This window comes from Dendrobates tinctorius, unplaced genomic scaffold (genome assembly GCF_039654945.1).
Source record: "Dendrobates tinctorius isolate UK_male_01 unplaced genomic scaffold, ASM3965494v1 ptg000157l, whole genome shotgun sequence".
Classification (NCBI taxonomy): Eukaryota; Metazoa; Chordata; class Amphibia; order Anura; family Dendrobatidae; genus Dendrobates; species Dendrobates tinctorius.
The window spans coordinates 1,108,083-1,133,227 of NW_027361824.1; the positions used below are offsets into that span (position 1 = coordinate 1,108,083).

Consider the following 25,145-nt stretch of genomic DNA (forward strand, 5'->3'; position numbering starts at 1 on the left):
GTTAATGCACGCTTGTGGGGTCTGGCTGTCCTCAGGAGGGGGGTGGTTAATGCACGCTTGTGGGGTCTGGTTGTCCCCAGGAGGGGGGTGGTTAATGCACGCTTGTGGGGTCTGGCTGTCCCCAGGAGGGGGGTGGTTAATGCACGCATGTGGGGTCTGGCTGTCCCCAGGAGGGGGGTGGTTAATGCACGCTTGTGGGGTCTGGTTGTCCCCAGGAGGGGGGTGGTTAATGCACGCTTGTGGGGTCTGGCTGTCCTCAGGAGGGGGGTGGTTAATGCACGCTTGTGGGGTCTGGCTGTCCTCAGGAGGGGGGTGGTTAATGCACGCATGTGGGGTCTGGCTGTCCTCAGGAGGGGGGTGGTTAATGCACGCTTGTGGGGTCTGGCTGTCCTCAGGAGGGGGGTGGTTAATGCACGCATGTGGGGTCTGGTTGTCCCCAGGAGGGGGGTGGTTAATGCACGCATGTGGGGTCTGGCTGTCCTCAGGAGGGGGGTGGTTAATGCACGCATGTGGGGTCTGGCTGTCCTCAGGAGGGGGGTGGTTAATGCACGCATGTGGGGTCTGGCTGTCCTCAGGAGGGGGGGTGGTTAATGCACGCTTGTGGGGTCTGGCTGTCCCCAGGAGGGGGGTGGTTAATGCACGCATGTGGGGTCTGGCTGTCCCCAGGAGGGGGGGTGGTTAATGCACGCATGTGGGGTCTGGTTGTCCTCAGGAGGGGGGTGGTTAATGCACGCATGTGGGGTCTGGCTGTCCTCAGGAGGGGGGGTGGTTAATGCACGCATGTGGGGTCTGGCTGTCCTCAGGAGGGGGGTGGTTAATGCACGCATGTGGGGTCTGGTTGTCCTCAGGAGGGGGGTGGTTAATGCACGCATGTGGGGTCTGGCTGTCCTCAGGAGGGGGGTGGTTAATGCACGCATGTGGGGTCTGGCTGTCCCCAGGAGGGGGGTGGTTAATGCACGCATGTGGGGTCTGGCTGTCCTCAGGAGGGGGGGTGGTTAATGCACGCTTGTGGGGTCTGGCTGTCCCCAGGAGGGGGGTGGTTAATGCACGCATGTGGGGTCTGGTTGTCCTCAGGAGGGGGGTGGTTAATGCACGCATGTGGGGTCTGGCTGTCCTCAGGAGGGGGGGTGGTTAATGCACGCTTGTGGGGTCTGGCTGTCCCCAGGAGGGGGGTGGTTAATGCACGCATGTGGGGTCTGGTTGTCCTCAGGAGGGGGGTGGTTAATGTACGCATGTGGGGTCTGGCTGTCCTCAGGAGGGGGGTGGTTAATGCACGCATGTGGGGTCTGGTTGTCCTCAGGAGGGGGGTGGTTAATGCACGCTTGTGGGGTCTGGCTGTCCTCAGGAGGGGGGTGGTTAATGCACGCATGTGGGGTCTGGCTGTCCTCAGGAGGGGGGTGGGTAATGCACGCTTGTGGGGTCTGGTTGTCCTCAGGAGGGGGGTGGGTAATGCACGCTTGTGGGGTCTGGTTGGGCCCTGCAGTAGACCCCCAAGGAGCCCACCAGACCACAGAAGCATGCATTAACCCCTCCTCCCCTCCCGGAGCCCAACAGCTCCCAGATGACCCAAACATTAAGCCCCCAAACCCCACTAGATAGCCCCAAGTATCAGCCCCCCATCAACCGAAGACACCACCCTGGTAAGAAGCCGTCCTGTCTGTCACAGACGCCGGCACTAGATTGCCCCAGTGCCCAGCACCAGACGCCCCCATTCCCGGGATGACACGCCCCCGGAAATGACGTTACAGTTGGCAGGCGCCCATGCAGTCTAGCTTTTACTCTGCTGCTTCCCGCTTCTCTGCACTGGAGGCTCCGCCCCTTCCTGTGACGTCATTACCACAAGCCATCCACTCCGCTCTAGTCGCTCCCTTTCCTATTGGTGCAGTGAAGTGAGTTCCCGCCCTTTCCGCTGAGGAGCCTCGGGTGGGCGGGGCATCGGTCAGTGGTGACTTCCGGTCGGTCCTGTGATGCTGCTGGCTGTTCCTCCCGTGCCCTGGGCCGCAGTTTACCTGTGAGGAGGCGGCTCTGCCATGAGCGCGGCCCCGGTGTAGTGTGCGGGGAGCTCCCAGCCGCTCCATGTCTCATCCCCAGCTGTCTCCGCCGGGGCAGTGGGCGCGCTCCGGTCAGGGGTGAGTGTGAGGGGCTGTGGTCGTTACACACGGAGGCCTCAGGCTGGGACCTGTATAGACCCCGAGATCTCTGCGCCCCCCAATGTGTCACCTCAACCCTTTTCTCGGAACCATTTGTTTGGCTGACGACATGCTGTGGAATGGGAAATATCTTGCCGACAAATAGTTATAAAGAGCGACAGCGCCGGGGGGGTTCTGGGTTTTTTTTAACGTCTATTGCAGACTGAGGATATGGGGGGCGCAGTGACGCTCTAGCGTGGGGGGGAGTGCAGCCGGGGGGCAGGGGTGGGCGCAGCCGCCTTCCTGGCGTCAGGGGGGGTCACAGCTGTCCTCCAGAGATCAGGGGGGGTCGCAGCTGTCCTCCAGAGATCAGGGGGGGTCGCAGCTGTCTTCCGGGGGTGGGCGCAGCAGCCTTCCTCCGGGGGGTCGGGGTGGGCGCAGCAGCCTTCCTCCGGGGGGTCGGGGTGGGCGCAGCAGCCTTCCTCCGGGGGGCAGGGGTGGGCGCAGCCGCCTTCCTGGGGTCAGGGGGGGTCACAGCTGTCCTCCAGAGATCAGGGGGGGTCGCAGCTGTCTTCCGGGGGTGGGCGCAGCAGCCTTCCTCCGGGGGGTCGGGGTGGGCGCAGCAGCCTTCCTCCGGGGGGTCGGGGTGGGCGCAGCAGCCTTCCTCCGGGGGGGGTCGGGGTGGGCGCAGCAGCCTTCCTCCAGGGGGGTCGGGGTGGGCGCAGCAGCCTTCCTCCGGGGGGTCGGGGTGGGCTCAGCAGCCTTCCTCCGGGGGGTCGGGGTGGGCTCAGCAGCCTTCTGGGGGGAGTGCAGCCGGGGTGGGCATGGCCGCCTTCTGGGGTCGGGGAGGGGCACAGCTGTCCTCTGGGGGTCAGAGGGGGCTACCGCTGTCCTCCGGGGGGGGTCGGGGTGGGCGCAGCAGCCTTCCTCCGGGGGGGGTCGGGGTGGGCGCAGCTGCCGTCCTCTGCGGGTCGGGGTGGGCGCAGCTGCCGTCCTCCGGGGGTTAGGGGGCGTCTAATAGAGAATAAATGGAGAACACTGTGGGTCCCTATTGTCAGACCCCTAGCCACCGTAAAGTTATCCTGCTTTTTTGGGAGCCGCCTTTTCCCTACACCGCAGGGGCCGAGCCAGTAAGCTCCCAGCCAGCAGAGTTCTTGTGTCAGTGATTAGAGTCACAGCTGTGTGTCATGTTCTTGCGTCTTTCTCTAATCCTTCTGTTCTTTCTGTTCCAGTCTCACCGGCTGCTTCTATCAGGTCGTGCAGACCACCGGACCGCAGGGGACCAACGTCTTGAATCTCCTTCCCATACTAAAACCTAAAGAAAAGTCGTTTCCTGCAGCACCCCCTGCCCCCGCTCCCAGCACGCCGGTCCTCAATGTTCCTCCAGCGGTTATATCCTCACCTGCACCATCGCTCCCCGTCCTGTCACGACCCAGTCCTGTGAGCATGCCCCTAGTACAGACGCCCACCTTGGGGAATTATATAATCTCGGCACAGGGTAACACCCTCCATGTTGAGAATCAGTTCCCGGTGTATCAGGAGGCGACTTTATTCCTCGATAGGGGACAGCTGACGCTTCCTGCAAATTCTGTACCTGGGAATCCTCCAACATTCATCATGGTGAACACCAAGCCAGCCAGTCCCATAAAACCCATGCCGAAGTTACCCTCTGGGCATTCCCTCCAGATTCCCTCTCACGCCGAGGTTATATCTGTACCCGTCTCTTCCCTGCCCTTCTCCATCCAGCAAAAGATCCTGCCCCAGGCGAGAGTCAGTGACGTCAGCAAGGTCCCCTCTGTCATCTATGTGTCACCAGTAAATACTGTCAAAGCCAGTGCTGCGCAGAGCTCCCAGTCTAATCCCAGTCCTGATACCAAGTCTCCATTGCAGACCAGGCCGCTCTCAGGAGTGAGTGAAGCTCTGAAAGAACCCATGAAATGGGTCGTCCAGGAGGACCAGGAGTCGGCCTCCTGCGTCGTTCCAGTGAAATCCTCCAATGAAACCGCGTCAAAAATCCTACAGAAGCTGACAAAAACCAAGATGGAGGACATAATCGTGACCAACCCAGATCAATCTAAGGTCGTGCAAATAAAGGACAATGCCCTCGTCATGTGCAACAACAAGATTTTCTTCTTGACCAAGAAAGGCGCCGAAATCATCAACGCCGGGTCGAAAATCCCAGAACCTCCGCAGTTCGTGACACCGGAAAAACCCACATCAAACGTGAAACCCATGAATGAGCTATCCAATAAAGTGGTGCAGGTGGTGCTAGCCAAAAATAAGTCGCCCTCTCCCGGGTCTGAAACGACTGTCCAGTCCAATGTCAGCACAGCAAAACCCAAAAGAAAGAGTTCTACCCCTCAAGCAGTCAGAAGCGACCCCAGTGTCCTTTATATGTCTGAGGATAGCGGCAGCAACGTCTCCCGAGAGCTGTGGGGCGCTCCGCCCAGTGCTGCCGGAGCCCCATCTCGTTCGGCCAATACCCTATCCAGAGCTGCCAGCAGCTCACCCTGTTCGCCCAGCGCCCCCTCCAGCACGGCCGGCGCCCCGTCCCATTCGGTCAGTGCCCTATTCAGAGCTGCCGGACGCTCACCCTGTTCGGCCGGCGCCCCCTCCAGTGCGACCAGCACCCCATCTCATTCGGCCAGTACCCTATCCAGAGCTGCTGGCGGATCACTCTGTTCGGCCAGTGCCCCATCCAGTGCGACCGGCGCCCTGTCCCGTTCGGTCAGTGCCCTATTCAGAGCTGCCGGCCGCTCACCCTGTTTGGCCGGCGCCCCCTCCAGTACGGCCGGCGCCCCATCTCATTTGGCCAGTGCCCTATCCGGAGCTGCCGGCAGTTCATCCTGTTCGGCCAGTGCCCTATCCAGTGCAGCCGGCGCCCCATCCCGTTCGGCCAGTGCCCTATCCTGTGCGGGCGGCGCCCCATCCCGTTCGGCCAGTGCCCTCTCCAGTGCGGCCGGAGCCCCATCCCGTTCGGCCAGTGCCCTATCCAATGTGGTCGGCACCCCATCCTGTTCGGCCAGTGCCCTCTCCAGTGCGGCCATCGCCCCATCCCATTTGGCCAGTGCCCTCTCCAGTGCGGCCATCGCCTCATCCCATTATTTGGCCAGTGCCCTCTCCAATGCGGCCGGCGCCCCATCCTGTTCGGCCAGTGCCCTATCCAGTGTGGGCGGCGCCCCTTCTAGTGCTGCCATCGCCCCATCTAGTGCCAGCACCTTCGTGGTTAACACTGCTAATAAGGGGGACACCGTCAGGAAAACTGACCAGGTAGGTGCCATAATCCAGGAATGTAACCGTGAGTTTGTTTTTCTCCTTATCCCCTTCCCGTTGAGGCTGATTTTCTTTTTTTATGGTTCTGTTTTTTCCTGCCCTGCTTTCAGGAGCCATCGTGTTGTTTTTCCATCCCCAGGACCTGTTTTTTTTTTTGTTTTTTTTTTATGACACCATTAATTCCTGGAACAAGGAAGAAATTCCCAGAGCTGTGACCTTGAAGATATACCCCCAATGCCACCATTGTGTTTTGTTTTCATGGCCTTTATTCTGCAGTTCGAAAGGCTTGGGAACATGATTCTCCCGGTCAGTACGATTCCAACGTAGGATGACTTTTTTTTGTGCGGCGAGCTGGATGTTTTTATTGCTGTCATTCTTGGTTACATGAGACTTTTTTGTCGCTTTTTATTGCGTTTGACCGAAAAAAAAAGACAATGCAAAACGGCTTCTACCGTAACGAGTAAATAAGTAAAGAAAAATCGGATGATCCAGTGAAATGGAGGCATGAAAATGACGAGCTACGCGTTTCGATGTCCGTCTTATCTGTGGTCTGGCTGCGGAATGAAAGTTCTTCTATGTTGTCTGAAGAGCCCCAGGCGCGTCTCCTCTGAGCGATTAGTCACCTGTCGTTAGTATTGAATGAAATCTTTGTAAATCAGCATACAAATCTATTATAGTCAATCTATGTAAAAACTAGAACCTAAAGAAAGAAAACAAGGAAAAAAAAAATGCAACATTAATATTTCGTCTCAGATTTAGACCATGGGGTGAACGCGTTTCCAACATAAAAATCCAGTAGGACTCTAATAATTTTCGTTTATAATCTCCACCATGTATTGGCTTAGATGTCCCAAAAATCTAAAGCCCCTCAAATCACCTTTGTGAGAGATGCAGGAGCTCACCACGCTGATGATGTGTAGTTGGAAATTAGTCCGGAGTTCCTCCTGATGTTGCCGACTCCACTGGCGATCACAGGAAAGTAGATGAAAATAACGGGGAAAGATTCCGGCACAACCATCCAGGGATAAAAGTAGATTCTTTATCGGAAAGTAGATAAAACATTAAATTGCGAGGACTCGTACCTGACGCGTTTTGGGTGTATACGTGTCATAGGATTACTGAGTTGTAAGTGTAGCATCCAACATACATTGTCTACACAAAAGGACAATCACAATAGGTTACAACAAAGTCACCGGCCGTGTGTAGGAACCTGCGGCCGGAGAGGAGAGAGGACACGTGATGGTGGTAGAATGCGTGCAACGTATGCAGTGAAGAGCACGAATAATCCAAAGTATTATGGCCAGGAGTCAAAAGACAGAAAGATTCCAGCAAAAGCATAAAACACACCAAAATATTTATTATTAAATAGACCTAAAATAGCAAGGTGCGTATACACGCTACGGCTGCCGAGCCAAGGGAACAACTGGACTCACCGACATCAAAGAGAGCGCACAATGATCTGTGAGACGAGGGAAGGAAAACACAGACCTCAAAAACTATTAGCGTTTGACCCATAACATCCCGGACAAGTGATGATGCCCAGATATATTCTAAACCTCTATCTCTAGGTGAACAAAACAAAACGGATCCCTCTGTAGGGGACCGGCGTCTGTCGCTGGATCGCCCTGGTGCTGTTACCGGCCTTCATTAGGCGCTGTGACTAGATCCCTGCGTTCCTCCACCAGATCCAGTTCACACTCCACTCCACCCCACAGGGGACCTGACTGCAATTTTATTTTTTTTTCGTAACAGGTAAATAGTTATATTTTGATCGGAGTTTTACAGATGTGACGTTTTGTTTTTTTTTTTTTATTTCATTATTTAAAAAGGGAGGAAGAAAAAGGAAAGCGACTCAAACTTTGAATCAATCTGTTCATTATTTTATAATTTGTTTCATTGCATTTGGATTGACGGCATCACTTAAGCGATTGGACGGCAGAGATCGGAGCAAGCTCTGGTCGCTGCTCTTACAGCATGATGCTAGATGACGGGTCAGGAGGCCGCTCCATGTGCAGGAACCTGGCGTAGGACGTACTTCAGCCTGTCTGCACCTCCTTGCAGATGATTGTGCAGGCTATTGCTTTCTGTTAGCTGCTGATGACGGAGCAGCTGAGCCCGCACCATGCCCCGCTGGTATCCGCCTGTAGCAGCAGCGATCAGAGCCAAATCCTGATTGCTGCAGTTTAACCACTTAAATTCCACAGTTCCAGGTGTGTGGGCATTGCCTCCGGCACCGGATCTCTGCAACCTGATCGCAAGGTGGTATTAGATTGTCATGGCATCTGAGGGTCTGCTGAGGAGGGGTCACCATGGCTCCAAATCTGGTGGTCCTGTGGCTGTACTCCATAGGAGGCCATCATATTGACTATTTAATGCAATACTGACTAAGGTGGAATATATAACGAGATCAAGGGCTCAAGAACCCTGAAAGCACACTAAAAAATAAAAGTATAAACCCTCACAAGCTCCATCGTCACAAAAATGTGACCAGGCTCAGGAAACAGCGACCAAAACTCTTATTTATTTTTTTATTTATTTTTTTTTGCAAATATTCATTTTTTTTTTTTTTTCCTCCACTTAAACATAAAGAATAACCTAATCCAGTCTGGGATCGTCGTGATCGCACTGACCAGGAGAGTGCGTTACCAGGTCGTTCTTGCTGTAAAATGAAACGAGAAAACACAATGATGGAATTGCATTATTTTTTTTTTTTTCATTATTTCACCACTTTTGGATTCTTTTCCCACCTATCAGTATAGTGTGAGTGATAGCCGTCACCAGCAGAAGTGGTCGTAGGCCCGACCTCTTCTGCTGTCGGGGAGCCGGCCTCCGTTTTGCACTGATGTAATATTTGCTCCTGGGTCTTGCTCAGATTTGTCCATTAATTTCTGTTCTCCTTGCAGCTGCTGCCCAATTCCCAAAAGACAGAAATCGCCACTTCCCCTAAGCCCCCTGAGGCGAAGGGAATGGACGAGAGAAGCTGGAGGCAGAAATTTGGTTTATTGAAGAAGGAAAAAATTATCCTAAAGAGGATTCCTCTGATCCGGGCGGCTGGCACATCAGCCTCTAATGCGAGCCCCCCGGGGGAGTCAGGATCTTTGGTGACGGTGAGTGATGGCTGCACTTTTATTGCTCCCTACTGCCTAGTCTAACCAATCGTAATAGGTGGGCATACCTGGGGGCCAATCACAGCACTGAGGAGGATCAAAACAAGGAAATGACAGCTTAGCCAATCGGCTGTGAAATAGGAGAACACTCCCTCTATCCCAACCAATTGGGAAGCTTTTACAGGCAATCTCCAACAAGAGGACTCTGTGATCCCTCGATCATGGCGCTGCCCGCGTCTCTTTGATGGAAGGACCTTAGGGGGTGACGGGGACTACAGTAGGATGAAACACGTTGGGATATGGAAATTAAAGCGCTCGAGTTCAGCTATAATGGGCCGCACATAAAAAAAAAAAAAATTTGAGCTGGCGGGCCGCATTCCTTTCAAACTTAATACACCTCGTACACACGCGGCTCCTCTCCGTACACCTCGTACACACGCGGCTCCTCTCCGTACACCTCGTACACACGCGGCTCCTCTCCGTACACCTCGTACACACGCGGCTCCTCTCCGTACACCTCGTACACACGCGGCTCCTCTCCGTACACCTCGTACACACGCGGCTCCTCTCCGTACACCTCGTACACACGCGGCTCCTCTCCGTACACCTCGTACACACGCGGCTCCTCTCCGTACACCTCGTACACACGCGGCTCCTCTCCGTACACCTCGTACACACGCGGCTGCGCTTCGTACACACGCGGCTGCGCTCCGTACGCCTCGTACACACGCGGCTGCGCTCCGTACGCCTCGTACACACGCGGCTGCGCTCCGTACGCCTCGTACACACGCGGCTCCTCTCCGTACGCCTCGTACACACACGCGGCTGCGCTCCGTACGCCTCGTACACACACGCGGCTGCGCTCCGTACGCCTCGTACACACACGCGGCTGCGCTCCGTACGCCTCGTACACACACGCGGCTGCGCTCCGTACGCCTCGTACACACACGCGGCTGCGCTCCGTACGCCTCGTACACACACGCGGCTGCGCTCCGTACGCCTCGTACACACACGCGGCTGCGCTCCGTACGCCTCGTACACACACGCGGCTGCGCTCCGTACGCCTCGTACACACACGCGGCTGCGCTCCGTACGCCTCGTACACACACGCGGCTGCGCTCCGTACGCCTCGTACACACACGCGGCTGCGCTCCGTACGCCTCGTACACACACGCGGCTGCGCTCCGTACGCCTCGTACACACACGCGGCTGCGCTCCGTACGCCTCGTACACACACGCGGCTGCGCTCCGTACGCCTCGTACACACACGCGGCTGCGCTCCGTACGCCTCGTACACACACGCGGCTGCGCTCCGTACGCCTCGTACACACACGCGGCTGCGCTCCGTACGCCTCGTACACACGCGGCTGCGCTCCGTACGCCTCGTACACACACGCGGCTGCGCCCCGTACGCCTCGTACACACACGCGGCTTCGCTCCGTACACCCTGCTCAGTACACTTCGTACACACACGGCTCCTCTCCGTACGCCTCGTACACACACGCGGCTGCGCTCCGTACGCCTCGTACACACACGCGGCTGCGCTCCGTACGCCTCGTACACACACGCGGCTGCGCTCCGTACGCCTCGTACACACACGCGGCTCCTCTCCGTACGCCTCGTACACACGCGGCTCCTCTCCGTACACCCTGCTCAGTACACTTCGTACACACACGGCTCCTCTCCGTACACACACGCGGCTGCGCTCCGTACGCCTCGTACACACACGCGGCTGCGCTCCGTACGCCTCGTACACACACGCGGCTGCGCTCCGTACGCCTCGTACACACACGCGGCTGCGCTCCGTACGCCTCGTACACACACGCGGCTGCGCTCCGTACGCCTCGTACACACACGCGGCTGCGCTCCGTACGCCTCGTACACACGCGGCTGCGCTCCGTACGCCTCGTACACACACGCGGCTGCGCCCCGTACGCCTCGTACACACGCGGCTTCGCTCCGTACACCCTGCTCAGTACACTTCGTACACACACGGCTCCTCTCCGTACACACACGCGGCTGCGCTCCGTACGCCTCGTACACACACGCGGCTGCGCTCCGTACGCCTCGTACACACACGCGGCTCCTCTCCGTACGCCTCGTACACACGCGGCTCCTCTCCGTACACCCTGCTCAGTACACTTCGTACACACACGGCTCCTCTCCGTACACACACAGCTCCTCTCCGTCCGCCCCGCACACGCTCGGCTGCGCTCCGTCCGCCCCGCACACGCTCGGCTGCGCTCCGTCCGCCCCGCACACGCTCGGCTGCGCTCCGTCCGCCCCGCACACGCTCGGCTGCGCTCCGTCCGCCCCGCACACGCTCGGCTGCGCTCCGTCCGCCCCGCACACGCGCGGCTGCGCTCCGTCCGCCCCGCACACGCGCGGCTGCGCTCCGTCCGCCCCGCACACGCGCGGCTGCGCTCCGTCCGCCCCGTAAACCCCTCCTGACCCCACACACACAAACTTCACCTCATCCAGCACAGATAGCAGCTCCTGCACACACTGAGGCCCCTGATCATGTGACCCCTGACTCTTCCCCCTCCTGTGACCTCATCCCAGGTCCTGTGCACACAGAACAGCTATTGCACGCTCTTGAATGCACACCTTCCACCTGCCTCAGGGAGTGAGACATGTGGTGGGCCGCAGATGCCTGCCTCAGGGGCCGCGTGTTTGAGACCTCTGCCTTAAGACCTTGTATAGGACGAGATTTGAGGTCCCTTTTAGGAATGTGATCATCACTAAATGTCCTTGTGAGGATATCGACTAATCACCACTAATGTCACACGTGTCTCTCCGTAAGCGGCGGCATCTAAAAGAGCGGGGAATAGGGCAAGCCGTACTCTAACGATGAGGTAACAAGACCTCATTTTGAGGGCTGACCACTGTAGGATCGTCACCAATGTCCCCTGTATCCCTGCGAGTGGGATACAATGAGTCAGGACATATCTGATGCTAATGTGCATGGTCCCCCCTAAATACTAGGCCTTAGGATTAAGGCTCTAACCCTGTGGGGTCGTCCCATGTCCACGTAATAGGGCCTGAAAGAGGCGCTGCTCGTCGCCCTCCTACAGCGGTGTGGATGGAATAATTAGGAAGAGGAGGAAAACAAAATTGCAAAACAATAGAGATCTCCGATAGGAAGAGGCTAGAATGCAGAGAGAGGGAGAAAATTGCTATAAGATCACGTTCAGTTCGGTGTCGTTATAAACTTTCTTACACTAAAAGTTTTCGTTGACCTCTCGCTGGTAACGCGTTCCGTTAGCCCGTGTTATGTTTTTTACCCTGTACAGATGAGCTCTGACTAACCGCTTGGATGCTGTGATCGCGATCTGCTGCGGCGTCTGAGGGGTTAGACCGCAGTCACTGGGGTATTGGGTGGCTCTCAGGTGTTTATCGTGTGTTTTACACTATCGCCCCCTGTAGGATCCTGCAGAGACACCGCAGAAGCAACTGAAAAGAAAGTCGCCACAGACCGGAAACGTCACCAAGGTGCAGAAGAGATGGGAGAGCGACGGCGTGAGCCACAACCCGCCAGACTCGGAGGTATCTGACAACCCTTCATCCCCTGTACCCGGGGAGACCACAGACGAATCGCACTCCGCCTGGCCCCACCACGACGCCTACGACCCTGCAGATTTCCAGGTCAGTCCGGAACGTTCAGGACATTTCAGCGACATTTTGCTGTCAAGGCCAAGATTTCACATCGACTCCATGTATCCTGATGAGACGACCAAGGACGAGAAAATCCAGAGACTGAAGGAAGTGTTGAAGGAGCGCGAGAACGCGGTGGAGGCGCTGCGCCGACAGAATATGTGACTGTAGTGTTAATGTTCTCCCCTGGGAGGGGAGTTGTTGTTTCTTATTTTTTCCTTGATCCCCTGAGGGGGTTTCTGGAATAATTCAGAAGTTGTGAATTTTTGGTAATTTGTTCTGTTTTTCTTATCGCATGTTTCTAAATACGTAAATTAAAAAAAAAAAAAGCGTTTGACATCGACGTCTGATATCTGTGCCCGGCGAGCTGTGCGCAGGACGGCGGCGTCACCGCTACCGGGGCGGGATTCTGAACACGCTCCATCGGAATATCCACATAACTGTATGCTACGCCCAAAACACCCAAAACATCAGCAAGAAGACCGAGAAGCAGGACTCCATGCCACAGGTATAAACCACACAAAGGCAAAAAATAGAAATAATCAGTGACAGAAACCCGGGGTGTCCGGACGGGGAGCGCCGCGGATGGAAATCACCCGGGGAGGGGTCACATCACACTCGTATCTTTACGTAGCATGGAGTCCTAGTTCTCTGTCCACCTGAATCCGTCTGTCAGTGATTTTCTGATGGACTTTATTAGATTGGGAGAACCTGCCATATTCTGCCGTGTAGATAGAGCCAGGATGGCGGCACGAGTCACTGAAGACGCCGCACACCTTGGATCAACGGCAGCCCTGTGTGCGCGCGACACCTATTCATATGGAACCCCTTCCCACACATGGACACTGAGCTCCAGGCAGAAGCAGTGTAACGCCAAGCTGATCGTCTAGACTAGATACCAGTGTAACGAACACCCAGCTGTGTCTGGTGACCACCCATTGTCCGCCCCACGCCTCCGTCATCACTATCTGTTCACCGACCGATGCCTCCATCATTAGTATCTGGTGACCGCCCATCAATTCCATCATCTGGCAACGGGTGGTCACCAGATACTGATGATGGAGGCGACGGGAGGTCACCAGATACTGATGATGGAGGGGACGGGCAGTCACCAGATACTGATGATGGAGGAGACGCGCGGTCACCACATACTGATGATGGAGGAGACACGCGGTCACCAGATACTAATGATGGAGGAGACGGGCGGTCACAGATACTGATGATGGAGGGGACGGGCAGTCACCAGATACTGATGATGGAGGGGACGGGCAGTCACCAGATACTGATGATGGAGGCGACGGGCGGTCACCAGATACTGATGATGGAGGGGACGGGCAGTCACCAGATACTGATGATGGAGGAGACGCGCGGTCACCACATACTGATGATGGAGGAGACGCGCGGTCACCAGATACTAATGATGGAGGAGACAGGCGGTCACCAGATACTGATGATGGAGGGGACGGGCAGTCACCAGATACTGATGATGGAGGAGACGGGCGGTCACCAGATACTGATGATGGAGGAGACACGCAGTCACCAGATACTGATGGAGGAGACGTGCGGTCACCAGATACTGATGATGGAGGAGACGCGCGGTCACCAGATAATGATGATGGAGGAGACGCGCCGTCACCAGATAATGATGATGGAGGGGACGGGTGGTCACCAGATACTGATGATGGAGGGGACGGGCGGTCACCAGATACTGATGATGGAGGAGACGGGCGGTCACCAGATACTGATGATGGAGGAGACGGGCGGTCACCAGATACTGATGATGGAGGAGACACGCAGTCACCAGATACTGATGATGGAGGAGACGTGCGGTCACCAGATACTGATGATGGAGGAGACGCGCGGTCACCAGATACTGATGATGGAGGAGACGCGCGGTCACCAGATAATGATGATGGAGGAGACGCGCCGTCACCAGATAATGATGATGGAGGGGACGGGTGGTCACCAGATACTGATGATGGAGGAGACGCGCGGTCACCAGATACTGATGATGGAGGAGATGCGTGGTCACCAGATACTGATGATGGAGGTGACGGGCGGTCACCAGATACTGATGATGGAGGAGACGCGCGGTCACCAGATACTGATGATGGAGGAGACGCGCGGTCACCAGATAATGATGATGGAGGAGACGCGCCGTCACCAGATAATGATGATGGAGGAGACGCGCGGTCACCAGATAATGATGATGGAGGAGACGCGCCGTCACCAGATAATGATGATGGAGGAGACGCGCGGTCAGCACATACTGATGATGGAGGAGATGCGCGGTCACCAGATACTGATGATAGAGGGGACAGGCGGTCACCAGATACTGATGATGGAGGAGAAGGGCGGTCACCAGATACTGATGATGGAGGAGACGCGCGGTCAACACACTGATGATGGAGGAGACGCGCGGTCACCAGACACTGATGATGGAGGAGACGCGCGGTCACCAGATAATGATGATGGAGGAGACGCGCCGTCACCAGATAATGATGATGGAGGGGACGGGTGGTCACCAGATACTGATGATGGAGGGGAAGGGCGGTCACCAGATACTGATGATGGAGGAGACGGGCGGTCACCAGATACTGATGATGGAGGAGATGCGCGGTCACCAGATACTGATGATGGAGGAGACGGGCGGTCACCAGATACTGATGATGGAGGAGACGGGCGGTCACCAGATACTGATGATGGAGGAGACACGCAGTCACCAGATACTGATGATGGAGGAGACGTGCGGTCACCAGATACTGATGATGGAGGAGACGCGCGGTCACCAGATACTGATGATGGAGGAGACGCGCGGTCACCAGATAATGATGATGGAGGAGACGCGCCGTCACCAGATAATGATGATGGAGGGGACGGGTGGTCACCAGATACTGATGATGGAGGAGACGCGCGGTCACCAGATACTGATGATGGAGGAGATGCGTGGTCACCAGATACTGATGATGGAGGTGACGGGCGGTCACCAGATACTGATGATGGAGGAGACGCGCGGTCACCACATACTGATGATGGAGGAGATGCGCGGTCACCAGATACTGATGATAGAGGGGACAGGCGGTCACCAGATACTGATGATGGAGGAGACAGGCGGTCACCAGATACTGATGATGGAGGAGACGCGCGGTCAACAGACACTGATGATGGAGGAGACGCGCGGTCACCAGACACTGATGATGGAGGAGACGCGCGGTCACCAGATACTGATGATGGAGGAGACAGGCAGTCACCAGATAGTGATGATGGAGGAGACGGGCGGTCACCAGATACTGATGATGGAGGAGACGCGCGGTCACCAGATACTGATGATGGAGGAGACGCGCGGTCACCACATACTGATGATAGAGGGGACGGGCGGTCACCAGATACTGATGATGGAGGAAAATGGCGGTCACCAGATACTGATGATGGAGGAGACAAGCGGTCACCAGATACTGATGATGGAGGAGACGGGCGGTCACCAGATACTGATGATGGAGGGGACGGGCAGTCACCAGATACTGATGATGGAGGAGACACGCGGTCACCACATACTGATGATAGAGGGGACGGGCGGTCACCAGATACTGATGATGGAGGAAAAGGGCGGTCACCAGATACTGATGACGGAGGAGACAAGCGGTCACCAGATACAGATGATGGAGGAGACGGGCGTCACCAGATACTGATGATGTAGGGGACAGGCAGTCACCAGATACTGATGATGGAGGAGACTGGCGGTCACCAGATACTGATGATGGAGGAGACGCGCGGTCACCAGATAGTGATGATGGAGGAGACAGGCAGTCACCAGATACTGATGATGGAGGAGGCAGGCTGTCACCAGATACTGATGATGGAGGAGACGAGTGGTCACCAGATACTGATGATGGAGGGGACGGGCGGTCACCAGATACTGATGATGGAGGGGACGGGCGGTCACCAGATACTGATGATGGAGGAGACGCGCGGTCACCAGATACTGATGACGGATCTGATATGGAAATTGTCCTGAGTCTCAGTCTCCCGTTGTGAAATAGATTCTTTTCAATGTTAGGTGACTGACAAAAGTTAAAGACTTTGTCCCTGTGACACCAGTGTCTTTCACGCCGGTCTGGATGAGAGCGTGTGCTAGAGTCAGAATCGAGTGCCTGACAGCTAGAGCTCCGTACAGTCGGGGCGTCCATATCGCGGACCCTCTGTGTAGCAAACTACACAGTTTAAAATACAACAGAAAAGTATAACAGCTCTTCTGTAAGTAAAACACTAACATGAATTTATTTCAATTAACAAAGATTATTTTATGGTGCAACGATCGACATCTTCTGTTCTTTTACTAATGTCCTACAGCAGACCGGTCCTACATGGGAAAAACCAGACCGCAAGACTGCACATCTTCAAGACTTCTGCTCATGAGAGAGAGACGTGTATACATATATACTGTATAACTAATGATAACAATATAATAAAGAAACTAATACGGTAATTCTACAAGGTAACATGGGCAGATACAGATGGGATTCCTTATCAATTTCTGTTTGAGTCCCCCACAAACTATGGGCTAAACCACCATAGAACTAGACCTTGCAACTACTTCCCTCTCCAGCATCTGATCTTCTATTGCATATCATGTATTAAACTCCAGAGCTGCACTCACTATTCTGCTGGTGCAGTCACTGTGTACATACATTACATGACTGATCCTGAGTTACATCCTGTATTATACTCCAGAGCTGCACTCACTATTCTGCTGGTGCAGTCACTGTGTACATACATTACTGATCCTGCGTCACATCCTGTATTATACTCCAGAGCTGCACTCACTATTCTGCTGGTGCAGTCACTGTGTACATACATTACTGATCTTGCGTCACATCCTGTATTATACTCCAGAGCTGCACTCACTATTCTGCTGGTGCAGTCACTGTGTACATACATTACTGATCCTGAGTTACCTCCTGTATTATACTCCAGAGCTGCACTCACTATTCTGCTGGTACAGTCACTGTGTACATACATTACATTACTGATCCTGAGTTACATCCTGTATTATACTCCAGAGCTGCACTCACTATTCTGCTGGTGCAGTCACTGTGTACATACATTACATTACTGATCCTGAGATACCTCCTGTATTATACTCCAGAGCTGCACTCACTATTCTGATGGTGCAGTCACTGTGTACATACATTACATTACTGATCCTGAGTTACATCCTGTATTATACTCCAGAGCTGCACTCACTATTCTGCTGGTGCAGTCACTGTGTACATACATTACATTACTGATCCTGAGTTACCTCCTGTATTATACTCCAGAGCTGCACTCACTATTCTGCTGGTGCAGTCACTGTGTACATACATTACATTACTGATCCTGAGTTACCTCCTGTATTATACTCCAGAGCTGCACTCACTATTCTGCTGGTGCAGTCACTGTGTACATACATTACTGATCCTGAGTTACCTCCTGTATTATACTCCAGAGCTGCACTCACTATTCTGCTGGTGCAGTCACTGTGTACATACATTACTGATCCTGAGTTACCTCCTGTATTATACTCCAGAGCTGCACTCACTATTCTGCTGGTGCAGTCACTGTGTACATACATTACATTACTGATCCTGAGTTACCTCCTGTATTATACTCCAGAGCTGCACTCACTATTCTGATGGTGCAGTCACTGTGTACATACATTACATTACTGATCCTGCGTCACATCCTGTATTATACCCCAGAGCTGCACTCACTATTCTGCTGGTGCAGTCACTGTGTACATACATTACTGATCCTGCGTCACATCCTGTATTATACTCCAGAGCTGCACTCACTATTCTGCTGGTGCAGTCACTGTGTACATACATTACTGATCCTGAGTTACCTCCTGTATTATACTCCAGAGCTGCACTCACTATTCTGCTGGTGCAGTCACTGTGTACATACATTACTGATCCTGAGTTACCTCCTGTATTATACTCCAGAGCTGCACTCACTATTCTGCTGGTGCAGTCACTGTGTACATACATTACATTACTGATCCTGAGTTACCTCCTGTATTATACTCCAGAGCTGCACTCACTATTCTGCTGGTGCAGTCACTGTGTACATACATTACATTACTGATCCTGAGTTACATCCTGTATCTCTTTTATTATAAAAATATCAAAAACACAATACATAATACATAAGACAGACAAAAACAACATTCCAGAACTAAAAAACAAGACAAAACCATACAGAAACATACAACGCCTGTGCAAAACTTGCAATGTCCTTTGTGGTCCTCAAGCTTTCCAGCTTGGAAGGCCCCCAGCAGGAACTCTCCAACAACACTATACAATTTAAAAAATAAAAAACCCCAGATATAATCCATTCATCCTCATGCATACCCGTTCACACCCCATTCACATTTCCCACCCATACCTATATACAAATAACTAAAGAAATACTTCTTTTTTTCCGGCCCATACTGCCTCAAAACTAGCTTTAGCCATTAACTTGGCAAAAAGAACCGCCACCGAGCTTACCACCCCTATCCTTTTTTTTTTTTTTTTTTTATTATATATTTTTTTTTTTTTATAATTTTTTTTTTTATATTTAATTTTTCCCCCCCCACCTTTTTTCCTCACCACAGGTCCATATACGTCCATGGCCTATCACTCCACAAGGTCCATAAAAGTTCGTGGCCTTATCACATCTACTTGAGGAGCACGAAAGTTTTATGCCCCTCAAGAAAAAAAACCCTCCACCATTTGCCTCCGATGTGCTCCAGCATGCCTTTTTCCTCCATGGTCCATCTCCACTTGCCACTTCCCTTTGACTTGGGGTCCTTTGGTTTTTTTCACTCTCACCTCCCCCATTCACCCCCCTCCCAACCTCACAATACCCTCCCATGCCCTCTAACTAAAAGAAAATAATAACACATACACATAATAACATACAATACAATATAACACATAATACACCAATTAAATATAATGTCATAACATCCTATTCATCATTACTAAATACACCATACCCTTCAAAACTTTTCTTACAGGCCCAAGTTCAGTGCCTGCAAGCCCAATATCCATCAATGCTCTATGTTTCCAAAACAAAAGACTAGAGTGGCATGCTTTAGCCCTCCACCAGGAAAAGGAGTTCTCGAGGCCCCGTCCCTCACTAACTCATTCACCCTGTCCCTCAACAACTAAGACTGTCCCTGCTTCTGTCCCTAAAGAAACTGTCCCTATCTGTCCCTTCCTGTCCCTACTCTACCTAACTTATCATAACTAACTCTCTATCTGTCCCTCAGTGCCTGTCCCTCCCTGTCCCTATCTGCCTCTACTTCTGTCCCTAACACACCCAGTGAAACTTATGCTATCCCTACCCTCATTCACACGGAGCTAGCTCTCCCTTGAGTGCGTTTTTAAAAGGAGAGGCCTCTCCAAAGCCAAGAGGCCTTCCTCACACCCAACCTTTCGAACTCCAAAGAACGGACCTTCACCAGGTCACCCAAGATGTTTCCTACCACCTCATCCCTTGGGAGGGTTTTTTTCCGCGTCGAAACTAGGCACCGTGCATTCCAAGTGTAGAACCTAACCACTACACTGACTAGGAATAAAGTGCATGGGTCCCGGCCACCCAGGGATCTGAATGCTCCATAGGCCCACTCAGCGTACGAGAGGGACGCCAGCCGCGGCCAACGTATGGAAGCACCCACCCTGTTGTACACCTCTGCATTAAAGGGACACTGAAGCAGGAAGTGCTCCATGCTTTCCAGCACGTCGCCACACTCCTCACGGGGACAACCCCGATCATCGGATTTCCTGCACTTCAAGTTATCCTTTACATACAGCCTCCCGTGGAAGCAACGCCAGGTCAAGTCCCAAAACTTCATGGGGATCCGCTTAGAATTTAAAAGCCCCAGCCCGACCTCCAGATCCCGGCCTGGGCAATCCTTAAGGGCCAGGGGCTTCTGGAAATGGGTCAACAGGACCCTCCTGTCAAGGCATTGCCTCGACATGGTCCTGATTTCCCACATTCCCAGACCCCACCGGCGGATCACCTTCAGAACCGGGGTAGCGTAAGCCGGGAGATGCCCATGAGGTGTGCGTAGGTCCTTCACCTGCCCTCCTGTCTCCCATTCCTGGAAGAAAGGCCAAAGCCAACCCTTGCAGGAGACTACCCACGGAGGAGCCCTCTCTAGCCAGAGGTTGGAGATGTTAGTCTTAAGAAAGGTGTTTACTAGAAACGCCACCGGGTTGACCATACCCAACCCGCCTAGTCTCCTCGTACGGTATGTAACCTCCCTCTTGATTAGGTTAAGCCTATTCCCCCATAACAATTGGAAGAACAGGCTATAGACCCGTGTCCAGAGAGGTTCCGGCAAGATGCACACACTGCCCAGGTATATTAATAAAGGCAGCAGAAAGCCTTTAGCCAGGGCAACCCTTTCCCTCAGGGTTAAAGACCAACCCTTCCATTGGTCCACCTTTTGGGCGGCGATCTTAAGTCTGCCCTCCCAATTTTGCTGGGGGTAATCCCCGGGGCCAAAATCGATGCCTAGAATTTTGGCGGTGGCCTGGGGCCCTGGAAGGGTGCCCGGGAGACCAAACCTGGGATCTCCCCCTCCCAGCCAGAGACTTTCACACTTATCCCGGTTGATTATGGACCCGGATGCCTCCGAGTAGCGCACTACCTCCGACATGACCCAATCCGCCTCCCCTCTCGAGGACACGAAAAGGGAAACATCATCGGCATACGCCACCACCCTCAGAGAGGACCCAGAGCCCGCCTGGTCCATCCCGACTCCCGCCAACGGTCCACGATCTACCCTCCTTAGGAAGGGATCGATTGCGAACACGTATAAAAGCGGGCTCAGCGGACAGCCCTGACGGACCCCAGAACCCACCTCAAAAGGGCGACCTGACCAACCGTTCACCAGCGGAAAAGTCTCAGCCCCTTGGTACAAGACCTCTAACCATTTTACAAACCTCCCAGGCAGACCATACCTCAAAAGGACGGACCAGAGGTACTCGTGGTTGACCCGGTCAAAAGCTTTCGCTTGATCTAATGACAGCAGGTACCCCTTCCAGTGACCTGCCCCACCCTGCTCCACTGCCTCTCGGAAACCGAGCACAGCACTAAAAGTACTGCGGCCTGGAACAGAGCAATGCTGGGCCCCTGAAAGGAGCCGGGGTGCAAACTTCACCAGCCGATTAAACAGCACCTTGGCCAGAACTTTCCGGTCCGTATCGAGAAGCGCTATGGGACGCCAATTCTCGATACGGGACGGATCCTTACCCTTTGACAGAATAATGAGGGCTGACTTCCTCATTGAGTCGGGAAGAGTGCCCGAGGAGAGACACTGATTAAATACCCCTGTCAAGAGGGGGACCAAGGAGTCCCTAAAAGTCTTATAGAACTCGGATGTTAAGCCATCCGGACCTGGCGATTTCTTGGGCCGAAGCCCATCAATGGCCAGTCTCACTTCCTCTTCCCTGATTTCTTCTGCCAAAACACCAAGAGAGGGATCACCCCCTGGCTCAGGGATGGTTTCAGCCAGGAAAGCCGACATCCTGTCCCGATCCAGATCCTTCTTTTCCAAGAGGTGTGAGTAGAAGGATCTGACCACCTCCAGGATCCCTGATTTGGATCTGTTCAGGGACCCCGTACTGTCGATCAGTCCTGTCACCATCTTACAATTCACTGACATCTTACAGTTTCTGTAAGGGTCGGGCGAGCGGTATTTCCCGAAGTCCCTCTCAAAAACTAAAGATGTGTGTCTATCATACTGACACCTCTTGAGCAAAGATTTCACTCTGGAGATTTCCTCACGGTCACCTCCAGTCGAGACAAGCTGCTCGAGTTTCCTCCCCAGGGCCTGGTACAAGCGGTGCCTGTTCAGACTCCTGAGGCTCGAGAGCTGACGGAAGAACCCCGCCACCCGCTTTTTGAAGATCTCCCACCACTCTGACTTACTACTACAGAGATCCAACAGCGGTACCTGGCTCTGAAGAAAATCCTCAAAGGATTGTCTCACCTCCGCTTCTTCCAGCAGGGACGAATTGAGCTTCCACAGCCCTCTTCCCATCCGATGAGTCTCTGCAACATTCAGAGAAAAGAAAATTAGACAGTGATCGGAGAACTCCACCTCAACGGCGGACACAGCAGAAAAGATGGCGTCCTCCTTCAAAAAAAACCTGTCTATTCTAGACCTACTGCTACCCCTATGGTAGGTGAAACCCCCGTGACCTGGGGTGTGCCGGATGTGGACATCCACCAGGCGAGCTTCACTGGCTATGCTATTCAACGCGACGCTATCATAAGCCAGGCGATCTCCGGGACCCCCCTGGTCACGGGACCTCGTAATGGTGTTAAAGTCCCCACCGAAGACCACCTGCCGGCTTGTAAAAAGAAAGGGCTTGATCCTCAGGAAGAGACATTTGCGGTCCCACTTGGATTGTGGGCCGTAGATGTTGATGAGTCGGAGCTCTTGTCCCCTCATGAAGACATCTAGGATCAGGCACCTCCCCATTTCCAACGCAGTAACCCGTCGGCATTCAACAGCTGCAGTCTTAAAAAGGACTGCCACCCCGCTATACGGCTCGGCCGCAAGGGACCAGTATGAGGGCCCGCACCTCCACTCCCTCCGTGCTTTATAGATGGCCCCCATGTCTGTTAGTCTGGTCTCTTGCAAGAATAAAATTTCTGCCTCAATCCGGGAGAAAAAATCAAAGGCCGTGAAGCGAGCTGCATCTGACTTAATGCTGGCGACATTAATGGACACCAGCGTCAACGGGGCGAGTTCAGCCATCATGGGTGATCGAGCTGGATGGCCAGTTTCTTCCCTGCCCCGCTATCACCTCCACCTGGGGAGGGGTCAGACACCTTCCTTTTCAGGGAAGCTCCCGACGTGTCCATCCCACCCCTCCCGGTGTCCTCGCCCCCGGGTTCCAGGTCTGTCCCCCCCTCAGGAGGAACAGTGCCCCCTGAGGGACGGACTCCGCCATCCCCTGAAGGACCCTCCGGTGTTGCCCCCGGCCCAGCACCCTCGTCTGGCGGCTCATCATCTGAACCTCCGAGGGCGCTGAACCGGTTGGAGAGTCTGATCAGAGGGGGGTCAGCGGGCCCTTCCGTGTGCACCCTGGTGATCGGGGGGCGGGGGAGACTTTGAAGGCTTGTCAGCTTTCTTCCCCCCCGTTTTGCGCTTGGCACGCCTGGTTTTGCCACCTGATGCTGTAGGCTGCTCTCCGACATCCTCGTCGACACTTTCATAACGAGAGGAGTCGTCTGAGTCAGCCGCTTTCTCCTCTCTCTCCATCCTCCTGATCTCCTCACTCACCGCTCTCTCCCCCAGGGCCTCAGAGGCTTTGGCCACGGGCCTGGAGGGAGGAGCAGGCATCACCCCGGTTGCCCGAGGCTCCACCTGTCCCCTACCTCCCTGACGCTTTTCCTGCCTCCGCTGGTACGCGGGGCCCCTTGCAGCATTGCCCTTCCTCACTGGCCCCTCAGCCCTTCCTCCTCCGCCACCACCTGTCACAGCAGAAGAAGTGCCACCGGGGGTTGCCCCCCCACGGTCTCCCCCCACCGGGCCTGCGGCGGCATTAGAGAAAGAGCGAGGGCAGCGGATGAGAGGGTGACCTAGGTCACCACACAGGTGGCACCGAATATCCTTACACAAGGCGGCCAGGTGACCTACCCCACCACACAACGCGCACTTCTGCACCTTGCAGTTGGCGCTGAAGTGGGTGGGGTCGCCGCACTTGTGGCAGACCTTCGGTTGCCCCTGGTAGAAGACCAGGATCCTGTCCCTTCCCAGGAATGCCGAGGAAGGGATGTGGGTGACCGTGCCGCCGGAAACCTTCAATTTAACCATAAAGGTCCAGCCTCCCGACCAGATGCCGAATTCGTCCCTGTTCTTTTTTGGGACCTCGGTGACCTCCCCGTAACGGGAAAGCCACGTCATGATGTCCACGCCTGCGAGTGACTCGTTACATGTAACCACGGTCACTCGCTTGACGGAATTTTGGCGAGACACCGCTTGAGCCACGAAGTCTCGCCATCCGGGCTCTTCTCGCACCAGCTCGTAATTCGACCAGAAGAGCTCAAGCCCCTCTGGCCGCACGAAGCTGACGTCGAAGAAGCGGGATGCCGAAGGATGTATCAGGGCAAAGATGTCATTTGCCCCGAAGCCCATCCTAAGGAGGAGCTCCACCACCTTGCTCCTAGGTGGACAAGCTTCACTGCCCCCCCACCTAAGACGGACCACATTCCTTCTTGGCGGCCCCTGCCCGGCTGTGGGGAGAGACCAAACAGTCCCTCCCTCCCTTTGATTTTGGAAGGCGGCAAGGCCGTGTCTCTCTATCCAGAAAGACAAGTCCACTGTCCTCCCCTCTACCACTATCGACCTTTCTCCCCTTTTGAGAGCCTCCAGGAAACGGCGGTGCGAAACGCCGTCCCTGGAGCCCGGAGGCGAGGAGACCCCCCCAGGACCACCCCGACCCCCAGCCGCGGCCCCCGCATAATTGCGTTGAGGTCTCGCGGCCGGAGGGGCAGACGGGCCAGCCCTCCCACCACTACCACCACTTGTGCCAGCACCCTCATTCGTCCTCCTAGTCACTCTTTTATTATTTGCATTCACCCCAGCATTCACTCCAGCACAGTCACCCACATTCACAGTAGCACTCACTCCCTCATCCATGTCACTCATATCACCATTCACTTCAGCAAACATCTCCTCAAATATGTCCACTCCGCTTTAGTACTCACTCTCACTCGCACAATTGGTGTTCATAGCAACAATATTTACATTATTTACATTATTTACATTTCCTGAACTAGTGCAGTTCCTCTCTTTGCCTGCTGGGGGCCCTGAGCTCTCTTGCTGGGAGCTACTCCTGCTCCTGTCCAGGAGCGCCGCTGCCCCTTTAAATGCCTCAGTGCTGATGACATCATGCACTCTGCCCTGGTTGGGCCTAGGAGCAACAGCAGCTCCTGG

General features: G+C 54.4%; 1 protein-coding gene across 1 annotated transcript; it reads left to right on the plus strand.

Moving 5' to 3' along the window:
- Positions 1-1,892: 1,892 nt before the first annotated feature.
- On the plus strand, positions 1,893-12,500 carry LRIF1 (ligand dependent nuclear receptor interacting factor 1). Its single transcript, XM_073548441.1, has 4 exons — positions 1,893-2,129; positions 3,362-5,399; positions 8,306-8,509; positions 11,936-12,500. The coding sequence occupies exons 1-4, from the start codon at positions 2,077-2,079 to the stop codon at positions 12,326-12,328; spliced, it is 2,688 nt and encodes an 895-aa protein (XP_073404542.1). The 5' UTR covers positions 1,893-2,076; the 3' UTR covers positions 12,329-12,500.
- Positions 12,501-25,145: the final 12,645 nt, after the last annotated feature.

What these genes read in the sequence shown, in the direction of transcription:
- LRIF1 (XM_073548441.1), top strand. Translation starts at nt 2,077, where the DNA reads ATGTCTCATCCCCAGCTGTCTCCGCCGGGGCAGTGGGCGCGCTCCGGT. An exon ending in CCGTCAGGAAAACTGACCAG is followed by an intron (nt 5,400 to 8,305) that starts GTAGGTGCCATA and finishes TTCTCCTTGCAG; the next exon opens with CTGCTGCCCAATTCCCAAAA. An exon ending in AGTCAGGATCTTTGGTGACG is followed by an intron (nt 8,510 to 11,935) that starts GTGAGTGATGGC and finishes CGCCCCCTGTAG; the next exon opens with GATCCTGCAGAGACACCGCA.